This window comes from Lithobates pipiens, unplaced genomic scaffold, assembly GCF_037356315.1.
Source record: "Lithobates pipiens isolate NorthernLeopardFrog02 unplaced genomic scaffold, aLitPip1_a1.2 Scaffold_324, whole genome shotgun sequence".
Lineage (NCBI taxonomy): Eukaryota > Metazoa > Chordata > Amphibia > Anura > Ranidae > Lithobates > Lithobates pipiens.
The window spans coordinates 19,115-38,872 of NW_027507795.1; the positions used below are offsets into that span (position 1 = coordinate 19,115).

Here is a 19,758-nt window from a genome sequence, read left to right on the forward strand (position 1 = left end):
AAGTTATTTCTGTAGGTATTTGAGTTGTTACACATAGCGCGGGTTTTATTCTATTTATATTGGTGACATAATTGCCCAAATCTGGTGATCAGGAGCCATTTCCACCCTTTACTCTCGGCTGGGGCTCTTTGTATCCATATAACAGATGTTCTACATGACTAAATCTGACATCAATTTTACTGCAAAATCAAAGGGGCCAAAATGTCTCCCCCCCCCCGAGCAGTAATATATTTCTTTCCCCCTTGGTGGGAGTGGAGATGACCCATCTATAGGGATATACAGTACATACGCACACAGCACAAGGCCGTGTTCACACTACCAGACGTTTCTGCAGTTCCTCTGATCTCCACAAGGTGGTGATCTCACTTCTACCCAGACAGGAAGTCTCTATGGAAGACAGGAAGTGATGTCAGCTACAGAGAGAACAAAGAACATTCCATTAGGAAGGACGTAGAGAGGATACGTTGCTGGATTTGGTGGCAGAGGAGGTAATATGTAGATTAACCCCTTCAGGGGGATCATTCAATGATTAATATATCTTCCTTCCAAAGCTGGCCATACATGGTTCAGTTTTATCGTTCATCCAGCGTGATGAGAGGAAAAAACTGAAGTGACTCCCCCATGCACACATTGGAGGGGGATGGGGGAATCCTCCCCCCTGCACTATTGTATTCTGACAATGGGGGGCGCTCCTCCGCTCTCAGAATACACAGATCAGTGATGAAGCTATTGGCTGCAGCCGCTGATGGAGTGACTTTTATCCGGCAGTGACCACACATGGATGGAAATGTGACCGATCCCTGCTGAACCAGCTGAATTTCCATGTCTCTATGGTCACCATAAGTCAGGGCTGAACAAATCCCAGGTCACCATGGTGACTAGAAATGGTGTCCTGGCCCCTGGGCTCTTGTCAGCCCATTCTCACTGTTGGTCTGAATGATGTTTCTGCCTGAAACCCGGACACATTATTCAGACAGGAATGTGGCTCGGAGCGGGGCCAGGCGGGAAGGGGAGGAGGAGGAGATGATGGCACCCAACCTGTGAAGTCAGGGGTGGACCGGGCAGGACAGCGGCATGAGAGGACTCATCTCACTGAGCTCCCGCTGCCGATCTTTCTTCTTTCTGCGGCCGCATTACTGTCACCATCGGCTCCTGCTCCCTCCCATAGCTGGCTGTGTCCCTGCAGAGCCCTCTGGCAGAACAGAGAGGAAGGAGCGGGACCAAATCTCCAACATGGCGCCACCTCGGCACTGCCACAAAGATCCCCACAAGGTGCTGAGAAACAGGACTACAGAGTCCTTACAGGAGGAACCAGGACAAGCCTGCAAAGCAGCCAGCTAAGAGACCAGCCAGGGAGGGACATGCTGCTTTATGTACACAAGATGTCCTCTCCATTCACTCTGCTCTCACACACTGCTGGGGGAGATGTACAGGACATGCAGGAGGACACAGGGGAGGGGGGATTGTATTACTGTCCTAAATTCTGCACCCTTGTCCTGTATCCTGCACCCCATGTCCTGTGTTTTGCACCCTGAACCCCATGTTTTGCACCCTGCTCTTTGTATCCATATAACAGATGTTCTACATGACTAAATCTGACATCAATTTTACTGCAAAATCAAAGGGGCCAAAATGTCTCCCCCCCCCCCAGCAGTAATATATTTCTATCCCCCTTGGTGGGAGTGGAGATGACCCATCTATAAGGATATACAGTACATACACACACAGCACAAGGACGTGTTCACACTACCAAACGTTTCTGCAGTTCCTCTGATCTCCACAAGGTGGTGATCTCACTTCTACCCAGACAGGAAGTCTCTATGGAAGACAGGAAGTCTCTATGGAATACAGGAAGTGATGTCATGTATACAGGACATTCCATTTGGAAGGACGTAGAGAGGAGACGTTGCTGGATCTGGTGGCAGAGGAGGTAATATGTAGATTAACCCCTTCAGGGGGATCAGTTGATGATGAATATATCTTCCTTCCAAAGCTGGCCATACATGGTTCAGTTTTATCGTTCATCCAGCAGGATGAGAGGAAAAAACGGAAGTGATTCCCCCATCCACACATTGGAGGGGGGTGGGGGAATCCTCCCCGCTGCACTATTGTATTCTGACAATGGGGGCACTCCTCCGCTCTCAGAATACACAGATCAGTGATGAAGCTATTGGCTGCAGCTGCTGATGGAGTGACTTTTATCTGGCAGTGACCACACATGGATGGAAATGTGACCGATCCCTGCTGAACCAGCTGAATTTCCATGTCTCTATGGTCACCATAAGTGAGGGCTGAACAAATCCCAGATCCCCATGGTGTCCTGGCCCCTGGGCTCTTGTCAGCCCATTCTCACTGTTGGTCTGAATAATGTTTCTGCCTGAAACCCGGACACATTATTCAGACAGGAATGTGGTTCGGAGCGGGGCCAGGTGGGAGGGTGAGGGGGGGGAGGAGGAGGAGATGATGGCACACAACCTGTGAAGTCAGGGGTGGACTGGGCAGGACAGAGAGGAAGGAGGGGGACCAAATCTCCAACATAGCACCACCTCGGCACTGCCACAAAGATCCGCACAAGGTGCTGAGAAACAGGACTACAGAGTCCTTACAGGAGTAACCAGGACAAGCCTGCAAAGCAGCCAGCTAAGAGACCAGCCAGGGAGGGACATGCTGCTTTATGTACACAAGATGTCCTCTCCATTCACTCTGCTCTCACACACTGCTGGGGGAGATGTACAGGACATGCAGGAGGACACAGGGGAGGGGGGATTGTATTACTGTCCTACACTCTGCACCCCATGTGCTGTGTTCTGCACCCTTCCCCTGCACCCCATGTTCTGCATTCTGCACTCCATGTCCTGCGTACTGCACCCCATGTCCTCTGAACGCCACCCTGCACCCTATGTCCTGTGTTCTACACCCTGCACCCCATGTTTTGCACCCCCGAATTCCATGTCCTGCGCCCTTTGTCCTGTGTTCTGTACCACATGTCCTGCACACTGTACCCTTTCCCTGCACCCCATGTCCCATACCCTTCTCTGGTACCCTATAACCCATGTCCTGCGTTCTGCACCCAGGTCCCCATGTCCTGTGTTCTGCACCCCATGTCCTGCGCCAATATCCTGCACCCTTCTCTTGTACCCTGTATCTCATGTCCTGCATTCTGCACTCAGCTTCCCATGTCCTGTATTGTGCAACCTGCACCCCATGTCCGGCAGTGATCTACACCCTTCTTCGGTACCCTGCACACCCTGTTCTGCTTTCTGCACACTGTACCCCTGCAGTGACCTACAGTCTTCTCTGGTATCCATCACCCCATGTCCTGTGTTCTGCACCACATGTCATGCATCCAATTCATGCACCCTGTACGCCATGTCCTACATTCTGCACCTCACAGATTTCTCACACATTACTTTCCCAGCCCCGGGTGCTGACAACCCACACTTCTCCCAGCTTTTTCAGCTGGCTCCTAGATTCAAAGCAAACTTGTCAAGCCCCGCCTTAAGCGACTTCCTCCCCCCCTCATCTCCTTCATTATGTAAGTCATGCTGAGATCATCTCTCATTGGCTGAGCAATATTCTCATTTGTCTCTGAGCTCCTTCTTGCTATTCCTTGTCCTGCCTGTTGTTTCCTTGGATTGATTTTCTGTGTAGTGACCCCGGCTTCATCTCTTGGATGCGCTCGTCTGTTGCTTGTCCTGACCTCTATCCTGATTCCTGGATCTCCTCCTCATCTCTCCTCCATATCCTCTTACACAGCTTTTCTCCACACCTGCAGTGATCCTGGGGGGTGGAAACTTGGCACCAGCACTCAGCAAAATCCATCCCCACCATTAGGAGCTCTGGAGAAAATTGGCCGCTATTTATACTCCGTTCCTCCGCACATCAACTTATCACATGAGAGCTTACTTTCACACATTCCTGACAGATTTCTGTATGGTAAAGGTCAAAGTTCACTCTTCAGTTTAGGAGAGGAAGGACACACCCAGGAACAATGATTTGGTTTCCACAGGAGCCTCATATAGAGGATCCCTCAGATCTCCCGATCCAGATGTCCCTCCATCCAGAGTTTATATGTCCTATGACATCACACTGACCTCACAGCTCCTCCTCACAATGTCCCTCCATCCAGAGTCTATATGTCTTATGACATCACACTGACCTCACAGCTCCTCCTCCCAATGTCCCTCCATCCAGAGTTTATATGTCCTATGACATCACACTGACCTCACATCTCCTCCTACCAATGTCCCTCCATCCAGAGTCTATATGTCCTATGACATCACACTGACCTCACAGCTCCTCCTCCCAATGTCCCTCCATCCAGAGTCTATATGTCCTATGACATCACACTGACCTCACAGCTCCTCCTCCCAATGTCCCTCCATCCAGAGTCTATATGTCCTATGACATCACACTGATCTCACAGCTCCTCCTCCCAATGTCCCACTATCTGGCTTTTTTTATGATGCTCTTAGGATGTGGGCGGACCCTTAGCATCCTCACTAGCAAAGTGGGACTGTTGGTCCTGCATTGTATGTAATGACATCAGAATGCCTGCTACAAGCTTTTAACCTGCATAGTGTGGGGGTCCTGTGTGGGAAAATAATACCTTAGTCTGAAGTGGGGCTTTAATAAAATGGAGACCTGAATGGTGAGGTGAGGAGGATTCTGGGAATATCATTTGATTTTTCTATTTGTGTTCAGATCTAGAGTTTTCCTCCTGTGAAGTCTGGAGATCATATGACCATCACATTGCCTCCACCTCCCTCCCTGATAGAATAGAGAAATACAAAGAAGATTCTAGAAGTCACCAGAGAGATGATGGAGGAGAGGTGAGGAGGATTCTGGGAATTGTGGGACATTATCCAGTAACAGACAAGGGATGTGTCTGGATGGTGACTGTATCATTGTGTGTGTCAGGTTCCTATAAGGTGTCAGGATGTCACTGTCTATTTCTCCATGGAGGAGTGGGAGTATTTAGAAGGACACAAGGATCTCTACAAGGACGTCATGATGGACAATCAGCCGCCCCTCACATCACCGGGTAAGAGGAGACTTTATTGTAAAGGAGAGAGCAGTACGGAGGCTCCACCTAGATCCCCCATCATCTGATAAACACATAGAAACAATGTATTCAGTCAGTGTGTGTGTTTCCTACAGATGGATCCAGTAATGGGAACCCACCAGAGAGATGTCCCCGCCCTCTGTATTCCCAGGATTCCACACAGGAAGGTCACACCATCCCCCACCATAATCAGGTAGATGAGGTACAATCACTTATAGTATCATTAGGATCTGTACATTATCTGCATTGTTACCATTGATGTCATTTTTATTATATATTCAGAGTGGAAACCTGAGAGAGTCTAAAGTTGAGATTAAAGAAGAGATAAAAGAGGAGGATGATGAGGATGGGGTGATGGAGGAGTCAGAGTCTCTAAAAGAACACAAAGATCTGTACCAGGACACCATGGTGGAGTCATCCAGCTACAGAAACCCACCAGAGAGATGTCCCCGTCCTCTGTATTCCCGGGATTCCACACAGGAAGGTCACACCATCCCCCACCATCATCAGGTAGATGAGGGACAATTATTGGTAGTTCTGATTTATACACAGCATGATTGTTACAATGAATGTTTTATTATATATTCAGAATGGAAATCTCGGGGATGATAATATTGATGTTAAAGAAGAGTATAAAGGGGAGGATGAAGAGTATGGAGTGATGGAGGAGTTTTCAGAAGGACACAAGGATATGATGGAGCCACCAAATACCAGGAACCCACCAGAGAGATGTCCCCGTCCTCTGCATTCCCGGGATTCCACACAGGAAGATCACACCATCCCCCACTGTTACAAGGTTGGTGGGACGGAGCTTCTAGAACATGGACTCCTAGAGATGATGTGTGGATTTTATATGTGATGTCACAATCATACATCCTATTGTATACAGATGATATTCTCTCTCATTTTCTTGGTTTAGAGTGGAGATCCAATCGATATAGAATTTGAGGTGAAATCAGAAGAAGAAGAGAGGTATGTGAGGGATGATCAGCAGTCTATGGAGGAGGATGGAATAACGGGGACATTTATAGAGGAGGACACTCCTACAGAGATCAGCACAGGTGGGTCATTAACACTAAATACATTCCTCCACCCATACTGCTCACTAGAAATGAGCTTGGTGTTCAAGTCCAACGCATGCTATCTGCCATCTGCAGGAGTTAGTGGGCGACTGGGTGTTGTCTGTGTGCCTACACCACAGTATACACCTGTATCTACCAATTGTTGCTCTTCTCTGATTGAGCCATCTGCAGGAGTTAGTTGGTGTTGTGTGCCTCCAGCACAGCACAGTATACACCTATATCTACCCTTTATTGCTGGTGTTCTATAATAAAGGCATCTGCAGGAGTTAGTGGGTGTTTTGTGCCTCCAGCACAATATACACTACCCAATTGCTGGTTTTCCCATCTCCCTGCAGGCCATTACCATGTCTGGAAGGCCAACAAAGAGAGGCAGACAGGCAGGAGCCAATAAATAAGGGCAAGCAGGCTCTGTGTCTAGAGACAACAGTGCTGGTCGTGGACGCGGTGCATCGTCATCATCAGCACGTGGCCATGAGACACTTGTCCTTATTTTCAGCAGCTGGACGTGTTGAGCCGCATCATGCCGAAGACTTGGTAGAGTGGATGACCAAGCCCTCTTCATCCTCCTCATCCTCTCTCACCCAGGCTCAGGGTACTGGGCAAATTTCCCTGCCCCAGCTGCTGGACCGTAGAAAGAAGTTCACTCCCAGCCATCCACATGCCCAGCGGTTGAATGCTAGCTTGGCTAAATTGCTAGCACTTCAACTGCTGCCTTTTCAGTTGGTAGACTCGGCCCCCTTCCGTGAGTTTGTACAATGTGCGGTTCCTCAGTGGCAGGTCCCCAAACGCCACTTTTTCTCATGGAAGGCGATTCCGGCTCTCTACCGGCATGTGGAAGGCATTGTCCTTGCCTCACTGGACAGGGCAGTCAGCGGTAAGGTGCATAATACCGCTGACTCATGGTCCAGCAGGCATGGACAGGGACGATACCTGTCTTTCACGGCCCATTGGGTCACTCTTCTGGCAGCTGGGAAGAATGCAGGACAAGGTGCAGTAGTGTTGGAGGTTGTTCCGCCACCACGCCTTCAAAATGCTACTATTGGTTGTGACACACCTCTCTCCTCCACCCCCTCCTCTTCTTCTTCCTCCATGGCCTCTTCCAGTGCTCTGTCCTCGGAAACCAGCGGTGCTCCGTAGGCGTTCAAGGGCTTCGCAGGGAAAATGATGCCATGCCGTGCTTGCTCTGGTTTGTTTGGGGGACAGGAGCCACACTGGGGAAGATATTATGGCAGCTCTGCAGGGGCAGGCCGAGAGGTGGTTGACGCCATGCCAGATTAAGCCAGGATTGGTGGTTTGCGACAATGGCACCAACCTCGTCTCCACCCTCCGACAGGGACAACTGACCCATTTTCCCTGTGTGGCTCACGTCCTTAACCTGGTGGTGCAGCGGTTCTTGGGCAGGTACCTGGGCTTACAGGATGTCCTGAAGCAGGCCAGGAAAGTCTGTGTGCATTTTCGCCGATCATTTACTGCCTGTGCTCGGCTGGCTGAGCTCCAAAAGCAGTTGAACCTGCCCAAGAACCGCCTTATATGTGACATGCCCACCAGGTGTAACTCAACGTTGGCCATGCTGCAGCAGCTGCACTTGCAGCAGAGGACCATCAATGAGTACCTGTGCGACTACGGCACCAGGACAGGGTCAGGGAAGCTCGGTTTTTTCTCACCACGCCAGTGGGGCATGATCAGGGATGCATCCACTGTCCTGTCACCATTTGAGGAAGCCACAAGGATGGTGAGCAGTGACAGTGCATGCATCAGTGACACTGTACCTCTTGTCCACCTCTTGGAGCATACGCTGTGGAATAATGGACAGGGGCACTTGAGGCAGGAAGAGGAGGACTTCCTTGCCTCTCAAGGCCCCCTTTATCCAGACAGTGTTCTTGCTGTCCCTCCTATCACACAGGAAGAGGAGAAGGAGGATGATTGTGTCAGCATGGAGGTGGAGCCTGGCACTCAGCAACAGCAGTCTTTTAGGGATGATTTACAGTCCCAAAAAACCCGTGGACTTGTACATGGCTGGGAGGATGTAGCTGCGGATCATGTTGTCCTTAGTGACCCAGCGGACTCCGGACCGAATGCCTCAGCTAACTTACGCTGCATGGCCTCCCTGATCCTGCAAAGCCTGCGGAAGGATCCTCATATTCTTCGGATCAAGGAGAGGGACCATTACTGGCTGGCCACTCTCCTTGATCCACGGTACAAGGGTAAGGTTGCTGACCTTATCTTGCCGTCGCAGAGGATGAGACATCTCTGGGAGGCTTTGCAGAAAGGTCTGTGCAACACGTTCCCAGAGACTGGGAGGTTACAAACTCCTGGTCCTGGACAACGTGTTGCTGAGGCATCGGTCAGAAGGAGCAACCCCAAGGTATGATCGTTTCCAGCAACCATTGCCAGCGTCTGATTTACATGGTTCAGGAATACCTAGGGGCAAGATCAGACTTGGACACCTTTCCCACCGAAAATCCTCTGGCTTACTGGGTCTTGAGGATGGATCACTGGCCAGAGCTTGCACAGTATGCAATTGAGCTACTGGCCTGTCTTGCATCCAGCGTTCTTTCGGAACGCACCTTCAGTCCTGTGGTGGCTTTGTAACCTATCACAGGGTGCGCCTGTCCACCGACTCGGTTGATCGACTGACCTTCATAAAGATGAATCAGTCTTGGATCACCACCAGCTACCAAGCACGTGAAGCTGATGTAACCAAATCATTTTTTTTTAAATATCACATCCCTTCAAGACTGCCTCTGCTAATGCTGAGTGACTGTCCTGTTATGTTGACTGTCTATCCTCTTCCTCCTCCGCTGATATCTTGGAAGAACATTTTTGGTTCTGGGTGATGCCACCAGCCCAATTTTTCAGCCCCTGTTTAACAGGGGCGTTTAATGACAATTTTTGATGCAGTGCTTTGCAGCAGGGCTCATTCCTGCACTACAAATAGAGTATATGGGAGAGGTTGCAGTGTTGTGGCACCAGCACCTAAGGCCCGATTTTTCAGCCCCTGTTTAACAGGGGCATGTAATACAATTTTTGATGCAATGCTTTGCAGCAGGGCTCATTCCTGCACTACAACTAGAGTATCTGGGAGAGGTTGCAGTGTTGTGGTACCAGCAAGCAGTGCCTAAGGCCCAATTTTTCAGCCCCTGTTTAACAGGGGTATGTAATTACAATTCTTGATATAATATTTCACAGCAGGGCCTGTTCCTGTGCCCACCGAGAGTAACTGTGAGGACTTACAGTGTTGTGGCACCAGCACCACAACCACCAAAGGCCCTATTTTTCTACCACTGTTCAACAATGGCATGTAATTACAATTCTTGATATAATTGTTCACAGCAGGGTTTTCCAGTGCCTACCAAGAGTCACTTTGAGGGTTTACAATGTTGTGGCAACACCAACACCTTGTCCTGCCATTTCTGCAGAGCATATAGGGCAAGCCCCTACTTTCAAACATCCAACTTACAAATGTCTCCTACTTGCAAACGGAAGGAGACAACAAGAAGTGAGATGAAAAAAGATGGACGGCAAAACTAATTATACAGGGGTGATAACCCTTCCCTATGTTTTCCAAAAAGCTTAAAAATACATTTTTTGACTGGAGCTACACTTTAAAAATGTACCAGTTCAAAATTACAAACAGATTCTACTTAACACAACAAACCTACACAGTCCCTGTCTTGTTTGCCTGTATAATGCTGTTCTGAGTATATAGGGTCTGGGGGCCCCACATCTTTCCTTTTTTTTAATATGGGTACAGGGTTCCCCTTAATATCCGTACAAGACCCAAAGGGGCTGGTAATGGGCAGGGGGGGCTACCCCTGCCATTTTTCTTAATAATTTTCCTCCATATTGCCGGAACCAGATATAACATTAAAACCACAAGCAGTTTTAAATGACTTTTTTTCTGTTAAATGTCATTTTGTGCAGGGACTGTTCGAAACACGGGAAACACGTGGCATTTCACAGGCATACTATAGACACCCCCCAGGCACTATATTTAAAGGAATATTTCATTTTTTTCACTTTAATCGTCATTAAAATCAGTGCTTCCGAAAAAACTGCAGTTTTTAAAAACATTTTAGGCATTGACCCATGTCCCCTGGGGCAGGAGCCAGGTCCCCAAACCTTTTTTAGGACAGTATCTTGCATATTAGCCATTAAAATTAGCACTTTTTATTTAGAACGTTCGAGTCCCATAGACTTCAATGGGGTTCTAAAGTTCGCACAAATTTTTGGTCCGTTCGAAAGTTCTGGTGCGAACCGAACCGGGGGGTGTTCGGCTCATCCCTACTGCTCACTGATTAGTCCAGAGTAGGGCGGGGACTGGGTTATAATCTTCCTTCTCTGTGCTGCAGACACAATTTATGGAAATCCTGGAGTTCAGCTGACAGCAAAAGGTTGATTTTCACCATAAATGTTGCTCTACCTAGGCACCTTCAGCATGTGCTTTGGGTCTTCTGCCCCATGCTCAGGTCTAGCATGATCTCTGATAGAACAATCCCCCCAGGATTACTTGCTCTGTTGTCTGCTGGCTGTGCCGGGTGGAGGGATATGTCTGTATAGTCTCAGACCCAAGTCACTGAGTGCAGTCTCAGGAGATGGGAGGCAGCGGTGTGGGACCTCTGCAACTTGTCTCATGTAAACATTTCATCTTCATTTATATTGTACATTACATACTCCTGACCCCTGCACTATACACTCTGTTTTACATTACATTATTCTGATACTATATAATCCTATCTGTTGTATCTTATACAATATGTTGTACATTACATAGTCCTGACTTCTGTTCTCTCCCCTCCCCCCACTGCTATATATACACATAATATGTATTCTCTTTTGTTACACCCATTTCCTACCAGCTGGACATTTTATATCTGATGATGTGATTGGAGCACAGACTTTTACATGTTGATAATAATGTGATAACATCCTCAAACTATGGACCTTAAACAGAAAGTGATAATGAGGGAGGAGTCAATAACCCAATGATGGGGGTCTTCGGGATCAGTCCAGTCTTCATCTTGGTTGTTCTCCCCCCATCCTCACTCTCTGACCTCTGGTGGGGCTCAGCCCCGCTGTTATTCATGACTAAATCATGGACTAAATAAGGAAGTGCAGGACTTCTTGTGTTGGGAAGATGGCAATGAGTGATAGAGGGGGAGGGGACACTCGTCCTATAATCCCCTCATCACTGTCACTCCTATAAAAGACAGTTCTCGTTGTTTCCTCGCTCTCTGACTAAGGTCCATGAATAAAGAAATGATCTGGTAGGAGATCAGAGGACCCATTTACTAGTTACCTTGAGGGGGGAATTGTAAGATCCTCAGAGACAAAGCTGTCTGATGTGGGCGGAGTCCTGGTTTAGGGGAACCAATCAGCTCATGTCTAGTAATAATCTTTGTATTTCTATTTTAGTAGATGGACGGGAGATGAGGAAAACCTCAGAGGATTGTCTCACTTTGTCTCCAGACTGTAAAGTAGAAGATGAGGACATCACACAGTATAGTCCAGGAGAAAACCCGACTACCTCAAATGTCCATCCGGCACCACACAGTGTAGATGGACCATCGTATTCCTCTTATCCTGAGGAACCTCAGACTGTGAGGGACGGGGCCGTCCTTCCAACAGAGAAGAGATTTTCCTGTACTGAGTGCGGGAAGTGTTTCCGTTTTAAATGTCGTCTTAATGTGCATAAAAGAACTCACACAGGTGAAAAGCCAAATTCCTGTACTGAGTGTGGGAAGTGTTTCCGTTTTGAATCCGGTCTTAATGTGCATCTAAGATCTCATACAGGAGAGAAGCCGTATTCCTGTACTGAGTGCAGGAAATGTTTTTCACTGAAGACCACTCTTCACACACATCAGAGATCTCATACAGGAGAGAAGCCGTATTCCTGTCCTGAGTGTGGGAAATGTTTTTCACAGAAGCCCAATCTTTCCAAACATCAGCGATCTCACATGGGGGAGAAGCCGTATTCCTGTCCTGAGTGCGGGAAATGTTTTTCAGAGAGGTACAATCTTTCCACGCATCAGAGATCTCACACAGGGGAGAAGCCGTATTCCTGTCCTGAGTGCGGGAAATGTTTTTCAGAGAAGTCCAATCTTTCCAAACATCAGAGATCTCACACGGGGGAGAAACCGTATTCCTGTCCTGAGTGTGGGAAATGTTTTTCAGTGAAGTCTCATCTTTCCACACATCAGAGATCTCACACGGGGGAGAAGCCATATTCCTGTCCTGAGTGTGGAAAATGTTTTTCAGAGAAGTCCAATCTTTCCAAACATCAGAGATCTCACACGGGGGAGAAGCCATATTCCTGTCCTGTGTGCGGGAAATGTTTTTCACTAAAGTCCCTTCTTTCCACACATCGGAGCTCTCACACAGGGGAGAAGCCATATTCCTGTCCTGAATGCGGGAAATGTTTTTCACAGAAGTCCAATCTTTACACACATCAGAGATCTCACACAAGGGAGAAGCCATATTCCTGTCCTAAGTGAGGGAATTGTTCCTCACTGAAGTCCTGTCTTCCTGTACATCAGGGATCCCACACAACCCTCAAGGTGTTTTAGTACCTTGAGTGTGGGAAATTAATTGTATATTCATTCATATTCTATATGAATGGGTCACAGCTCTCATGTGGGGAAGAAGCACACCCTGATATAGACCTCAGATATACTCCATGGCTGATCTTCATCATGGAAGAAACAGTTGATAAGGAGATCAGAGATCACCAAAGACATGGATGAAGTGTTGTACCGTGTCGGCCATTGATAGCAGGAGAAAAATAAAAATGGAGTCATTACCTCTCATTGGCTGAGTACATTTTGTGGTGGAAGATTTCACAAACACTTAGAGGTCTATTTTAAAAAAACTAGTTGAATGAATGTGAGCAACATTCACCCGGCTGTGATGAATATTGGATGTATTTTATTTCATACACTGATTTCCTTGGCTCCATCTAGTGGCCATAATGCGGTATTGTGATATGATATGACAGAATCAATATCTCATTATGGCCACTAGATGGAGCTGATGATGATAGGAAATCACTGTGTTGCATTATGGCCAGAATGTGTAATGGTTGGATGAATGATTGTCATATTTGTCCAATGAATCTTCTAGAAGTAGACCCCTTAGTTTCCTCTGTCAGACATGGTTTCATCCTCATACACTGGTGTGTACAGTACACACTGAAGGATAGAAGTTCTTCAATTCTGGGCACTTTCCCCCCTTGCTGCCCAGGCCAGTTTTCAGCTTTCATGCTGTCGTACTCTGAATGACAATTGTGCGGTCATGCTATACTGTACACTGACAACATTTGTATAATTTTTTCCCACAAATAGAGCTTTCCTTTTGGTGGTATTTGATCACTTCTGGGAGGGGAGGTTATTTTTTGCTAAACTAAAAAAGATCAAAATTTTGGAAAAAAAAAGTTTTCTTTGTTTCTGTTGTAAAATGTAGTTTTCTCCTTCACTGATGGGCACTGATAAGTTGGAACGGATAAGGTGGCACTAATATGTAGCACTGATGGGGTACTGACAGGTGGAACTGATGGGCACTGATGAGTTGGAACGGATAAGGTGGCACTGATATGTAGAATTGATGGGCACTGATGAGTTGTCACTGATATGTAGAATTGATGGGAACACTGGGCAACCACAGTGTTGGCAGAATCAGGCCTGATCTCTTCTGGCACTAGCAGGTAAGTTTTATTTGTGTAGCCCCCTGGAGTTTAGGCAGGGAGCTCCTCACAAATTTACTTGCCAGGAGTAGTTATCCTGGTTGATTGTTAGAGATCTATTGATTTCTCCCTAAGTTTGGCCTTGTTGCACTTTTCTCTTCTACCACTAGGTGCCTGGGTACTTAGTGGTACTAGATATGAGAAGGGCAACCCAAGGTCAGGTTATGGGCAGGCGAGTGGTCAGGGGTTTTCTTGAATCCCTTGGTCTGCTGGGAGAACCTGTATATTTGGGCGGAGTCACGTGATCAGGGTTCTGTGCCACCTAGGTGAATGTGTGTCGTGTTTCCCCGGCTGCTAGGCCGGAGATTTGGCCTATCCTGGGCACATCTGGCTTCTAGGCTGTCTGAGGTCCTATCTAGAAGCAAGAGAGCAGCGCAGCGGTGAGACTGCAGCTTGCAGTCCAACCAGAAGGGACAGTTCTGCCGGGAGGTAGAGGGGAAGCTGTCGCCACAAAGGGACCAGCCACCTTATTACCAGGGACCTCAGTGTGTAACTGAAGCAAGAACCAGAACAGTATTCTCACCTGGAAACTTCAGGCAATGATCATCTAATTGATTGATATCACCAATAAACCTTGATTGAAGTGACCAAGGATCCTTGATTGAGGTCACCAAGGAACCTTGATTGAGATCACCAAGGAACCTTGATTGAGGTCACCAAGGATCCTTGATTGAGGTCACCAAGGATCCTTGATTGAGGTCACCAAGGAACCTTGATTGAGGTCACCAAGAAACCTTGATTGAGATCACCAAGAGACCTTGATTGAGATCACCAAGGAACCTTGATTGAGGTCACCAAGGATCCTTGATTGAGGTCACCAAGGATCCTTGATTGAGGTCACCAAGGAACCTTGATTGAGGTCACCAAGAAACCTTGATTGAGATCACCAAGAGACCTTGATTGAGGTCACCAAGGAACCTTGATTGAGGTCACCAAGGAACCTTAATTGAGGTCACCAAGGATCCTTGATTGAGGTCACCAAGGATCCTTGATTGAGGTCACCAAGAAACCTTGATTGAGATCACCAAGAGACCTTGATTGAGGTCACCAAGGAACCTTGATTGAGGTCACCAAGAAACGTTGAAGGCAAGCAGAAAAAAGTTGATTAAACTTTTTTTCAGAGCTGAGGCATCCAACCACTTAGAGTAGCAAAAAAACTGAGGCGTGCTGGGAGTAGGAGGGGTTAATAAGGGTCTGGCTTATAGGTTTTCTGTTTACTCATGTGAAATCTTATTGTAGGTGGCAATATAACCCAACGGTTTCTAAACACCTGTGTCTCTCAATGGACAAGGAAGATATATACTTTAGTAGAATAGAAGAAAGCCGTAGTCCCTGTCAGATTTGTATGCCTGTCTGTGTCCCTGTTGTACGGTTCCCCTGACTTCCTGTTTGATAAAGAGCTGTCAACAGGACAGGAAGTGAAGGGGAATCTCTCAAAGGGGCCCCAGATAGCAGAAAAAAAACTGCACAGGAGTTCTAATGCTTCCCCACTCCATCCAAGACTGGTAAACAATTTAAATCTCCTAGACCCGGCCTCCTTACATGGTTATACAATGATTAGTAAGCCGGCCACGTCTCCAGACACCCCCCACACACAGAGCCGTTCACCAGGATACAGATCATTGTCATGCATTGTGTGTTAGAAAGAACACCTCTGATTGTGGGTGGAGGTCTGATCCGACCCCATTTAATAAACACAACGCAACTGACGTAACTCGTAGGTCCAGTCACATCATCAATATATCTCATCTTATACAATAACGATTGTTTCATTTGTGCCAGTGACTTTGTGCTGGGATAACCTTGATACGGTTGAAAAGCTAAGTGGTTTTATAATGGGGATAACTGGATCTGTGAGGTGTATTCACAGGTTTGCTGAGCTGATGTTGAGACAAGATGGCGCCTGGGTCCCCATCCAGGAAGATGTCTTTTGGTGTGTAGATAATGTCTTATCTTCCAGGATTGTCCTCACTCATTACTCTTCTGGCCCCAGATAACATTAACAACAGAAAAAAGAGCAGAATCTTTATCATCTGTGGGTGGGGGTCTTATCGGAACCTGTTTACCCCCTTTAACAAGATCCCGGCCCCCCTCTATGTGAATGGGTATCGGGTAAATTCACCAAAAAAAGTGTCAAAAAAGTAAAAACCACAGCGGTCAGTTTTTAACAATTCCTTTATTAAAAAAAAAAGTGTCCCACAATGTAAATCCATATTCAATCACGGCACCTGTCCCAAAAAGTAAAAAAAATTGAAAAACTCTGTCTCCATGGGAGGCCTCCCTGTGACTGCAGTCTTTGCGCTTTGACACCTGTTTTTCAGGCTGGGGCGGGGCCACCCGGTGATGTAACCGAGTGACCCCGTGTCAGAAACCATGAATCAGACTGAGACAGAAGTACAGTTAAATCATTCTTGTTTAATAATAATAAAAAAGGTAAACAGAGTAAAAGGTAGTCAAAACATAGCCTGAGTTCAGGAACCAGAATGAATAGTCAGACAAGCCGAAATGTCAAGGAGCCAGAGAACAGCGTAGTAGAACAGCAAGCGGGATCTGGAGCCAGAAGGAATGTCAGCCAAGCAAGTCTTTAACAGGAACACAGGAGAGAGTCTCTAGAGATGTGACCAAGGCGAAGGCAGAGATCATCTGGGCTGGACGGCTTAAGTAGGCAGGACTGACGAGCAGGATATCCTCAACAGGTGAGTCACTGTGGAGAGATAGGAGCTGGCAATTAGCTGACAGCTGAGCGGCCAGTTTTGAGAAGGCCCTGACATCCCGCTCCTTCTGATGTAATTTGATGGCATGTGACATCAGAGGTGGCGGGGCCACCTGGTGGCGTAAACAGGTTACCCCGCCCATGGTTATATAAGGGCTATCAAAGTGAAAAGACAGCAGTCGTGGGGGAGACCTCCCACTGAGGTGCCGTGATTGACAATGGATTTATATCGCGGGACATGTTCTTTTTTTAATAAAGGTATTGTCAAAAACTGTCTCCTGTCATTTTTACTTTTTTGACACTTTTGGTGAATGAATGCCATTTTTTTTTTTTTTTGCTGTGGAGTTCCCCGTAAAATCTATACCAGACCCAAAGGGCCTGGTATGGGGGGATCCCAAAGCACCCTCCCCATGTTGAGGGCATGTGGCCTGGTATGGTTCGGGGGGGTGCTCTCCCGTCCCCCTCTTTTTGCAACCTGCCAGGTTGTATGCTCGGATAAGGGTCTGGTATGGATTTTGGGGGACCCCCCACACAATTTTTTTTTTAATTTTGACATGGAGTTCCACTTAAAATCTTTACCAGACCAAAAGGTCCTGGTATGGGGGGGGGGCTGCATGCCGTTTTAACAATGATTTTTATCTATATTGCCGGGATCCGACAATACATTACAGCTGCAAGCAATTTTAACCACTTGCCCACCCACACCGTCAAATGATGGGGCGGTGCGGCTCTCATTCTGGGTTGACATCATATAACAGCGCCCAGAATGGCCGTGGGAGCACGCTAAGTCACGTCGCGACCCTGAACTCTGTAAAGAGCCGCAGCCACGGCTCTTTAACCACTTGACCACTTAAACACCCTTAATAACCAGACCAATTTTCAGCTTTTGGTGCTCTCACATTTTGAATGACAATTACTCAGTCATGCAACACTGTACCCACATGAAATGTTTGTCCTTTTTTTCACACAAATAGAGCTTTCTTTTGGTGGTATTTAATCACCGCTGGGTTTTTTATTTTTTGTGCTATAAAAGAAAAAAGACTGAAAATTCTGTAAAAAAATGAAATTTTCTTTGTTTCTGTTATAAAATTTAGCAGATTAGTAATTTTTCTTCATAAATTTTGGCCAAAATGTATACTACTATATATCTTTGGTAAAAATAAGTACAAATTGGTGGATATTATTTGGTCTTTGTGAAAGTAATAGAGTCCACAAGCTATGGTGCCAATATCTGAAAATTGATCACACCTGAAGGACTGATGGCCTATTTCAATTCTTGAGACCCTAACATGCCAGAAAATTACAACTACCCCCCAAATGACCCCTTTTTGGAAAGAAGACATTCCAAGGTATTTAGTAAGAGGCATGATGAGTTTTTTGAAGTTGTCATTTTTTCCCACAATTCTTTGCAAAAATCAAGATTTTTTTTTCCACAAAATTGTCATATTATCAGTTTATTTCTCACACACAGCATATGCATACCACAAATTACACACCAAATTACATTCTGCTATTACTCCCGAGTACGGCGATACCACATGTGTGAGACTTTTACACAGTGTGGCCACATAAAGAGGCCCAACATGCAGGGAGCACCATCAGGCATTCTGGAGCACCGAGGACAATTCTGACATTTCTCTCCTACATATAAAAATCATCATTTATTTGCTAGAAAATTACATAGAACCCCAAAACATTATATATGTTTTTTAGCAAGGATCCTAGAGAATACAATGGTGGTCATTGCAACTTTTATCTCTCATGGTATTTGTGCAGAAATTTTTCGAATGCTTTTTTTTGGGAAAAAAACTGTTTTGTGCTTAAAAAAAAACAAAACAAAAGTTAGCCCAATGTTTTTGCATAAAGTGAAAGATGAAGTTACGCCGAGTAAATAGATACCTAACATGTCACTCTTCAAAAGTGCACACACTTGTGGAATGGCGTCAAACGTCGCTACTTAAAAATCCCCATTGGCAACGCATAAATTTTTTTTTTACTGGTTACATGTTTTGAGTTATAGAGGAGGTCTAGGGCCAGAATTATTGCTCTCGCTCTAACGTTCGTAGGGATACCTCACATGTGTGGTTTGAACACCGTTTTCATATGTGGGCGGGACTTACGTATGCGTTCGCTTCTGCATGCGAGCACATGAGGACAAGGGTGCTTTCAAATTTTTTTTTTTTTTTATTGTTCATTTTACTTTATTTTAGTTTGACACTTTTGTCCCCAAAAATAAATTTTTGGGGAATGTAAACATCCCTTGTAATAGGAATATGGCATGACAGGTTTGCTTTACAGTGAGATATGGGGTCAATAAGACCTCATAAAAAATAAATAAAAAAACAAACGATTCTGGCTTTGATAGTATTGGCGAGTCGGTAAAAGCACCGGAGGGCGCCGGGGGGATGGGGGGGAGTCCCCTCTCGCCTCCTGTAAGAATGATCAAGCAGAAGAACAGCCACAATGATCATTCTTATGATGTAGGGAATCGCCGGCTGAAAAAGCTGATATCTGAATGATGCCTGTAGCTACACCCATCATTCAAATATCTCCGCACAAAGTCAAGGACGTCATATGGACGGCGGGTGGAAAGTGGTTAAAATGCATTTTTTTTAACACAAAGTTGTCAATTTATACAATATTTCTAACACATAGCATGTACATCCCAAAAATTATACCCCAAAATAGATTCTCCTACTCCTCCTGAGTACGGCGATACCACATGTGTGATACTTCCACAGCCAGGCCACATACAGAGACTGAGTACAGCCAAACATGGGCGAGCGTGGCTGGGTATCACAGAGTATTGCAGGGTATCACTGAGTATGGCTGGGTATCACCGAATATGGCTGGGTATTGCAGAGTATCACCAGGTACGGCTGGGTATTACAGGGTATCACCGAATATGGCTGGGTATTGCAGAGTATCACCAAGTACGGCTGGGTATTACAGGGTATCACTGAGTATGGCTGGGTATCGCAGAATATGGCTGGGTATTGCAGGTTATCACAGAGTATTGCTGGGTATGGCAATTTATGGCAGAGTATTGGCAGGGTATTGCAGAGTATTGCTGAGTATTGGCAGGGCATTTCTGGGTATTGCAAAGTATTGGCAGGGCATCGTAGAGTATTGTCAGGGTATTGCAGATTATTGGCAGGGC

At 46.4% G+C, this 19,758-nt stretch overlaps 1 protein-coding gene across 8 annotated transcripts; it reads left to right on the plus strand.

The window, feature by feature from the left end:
- Window positions 1-274: 274 nt before the first annotated feature.
- On the plus strand, window positions 275-12,953 carry LOC143955146 (uncharacterized). Of its 8 annotated transcripts, none has more exons than XM_077465236.1 (8): window positions 530-1,272; window positions 4,705-4,832; window positions 4,921-5,044; window positions 5,161-5,258; window positions 5,348-5,575; window positions 5,655-5,861; window positions 5,985-6,126; window positions 11,563-12,953. In XM_077465236.1, exons 3-8 carry the CDS (start codon window positions 4,960-4,962, stop codon window positions 12,639-12,641), a joined length of 1,839 nt encoding a protein of 612 aa, XP_077321362.1. In that variant the 5' UTR covers window positions 530-1,272; window positions 4,705-4,832; window positions 4,921-4,959; the 3' UTR covers window positions 12,642-12,953. The 8 variants fall into 8 exon arrangements, with proteins under 8 accessions (XP_077321363.1, XP_077321362.1, XP_077321365.1 ...); XM_077465234.1 differs by lacking the exon at window positions 530-1,272 and adding an exon at window positions 1,669-1,930; XM_077465237.1 differs by lacking the exons at window positions 530-1,272; window positions 4,705-4,832 and adding an exon at window positions 275-488.
- The last annotated feature ends 6,805 nt before the right edge of the window (window positions 12,954-19,758 follow it).

Coding starts and splice junctions, on each gene's coding strand:
- LOC143955146 (XM_077465237.1), top strand. CDS start 4,960: ATGGAGGAGTGGGAGTATTTAGAAGGACACAAGGATCTCTACAAGGAC. Junction 5,862..5,984: donor CCATCCCCCACTGTTACAAG/GTTGGTGGGACG, acceptor TTCTTGGTTTAG/AGTGGAGATCCAATCGATAT. Junction 6,127..11,562: donor TCCTACAGAGATCAGCACAG/GTGGGTCATTAA, acceptor TTTCTATTTTAG/TAGATGGACGGGAGATGAGG.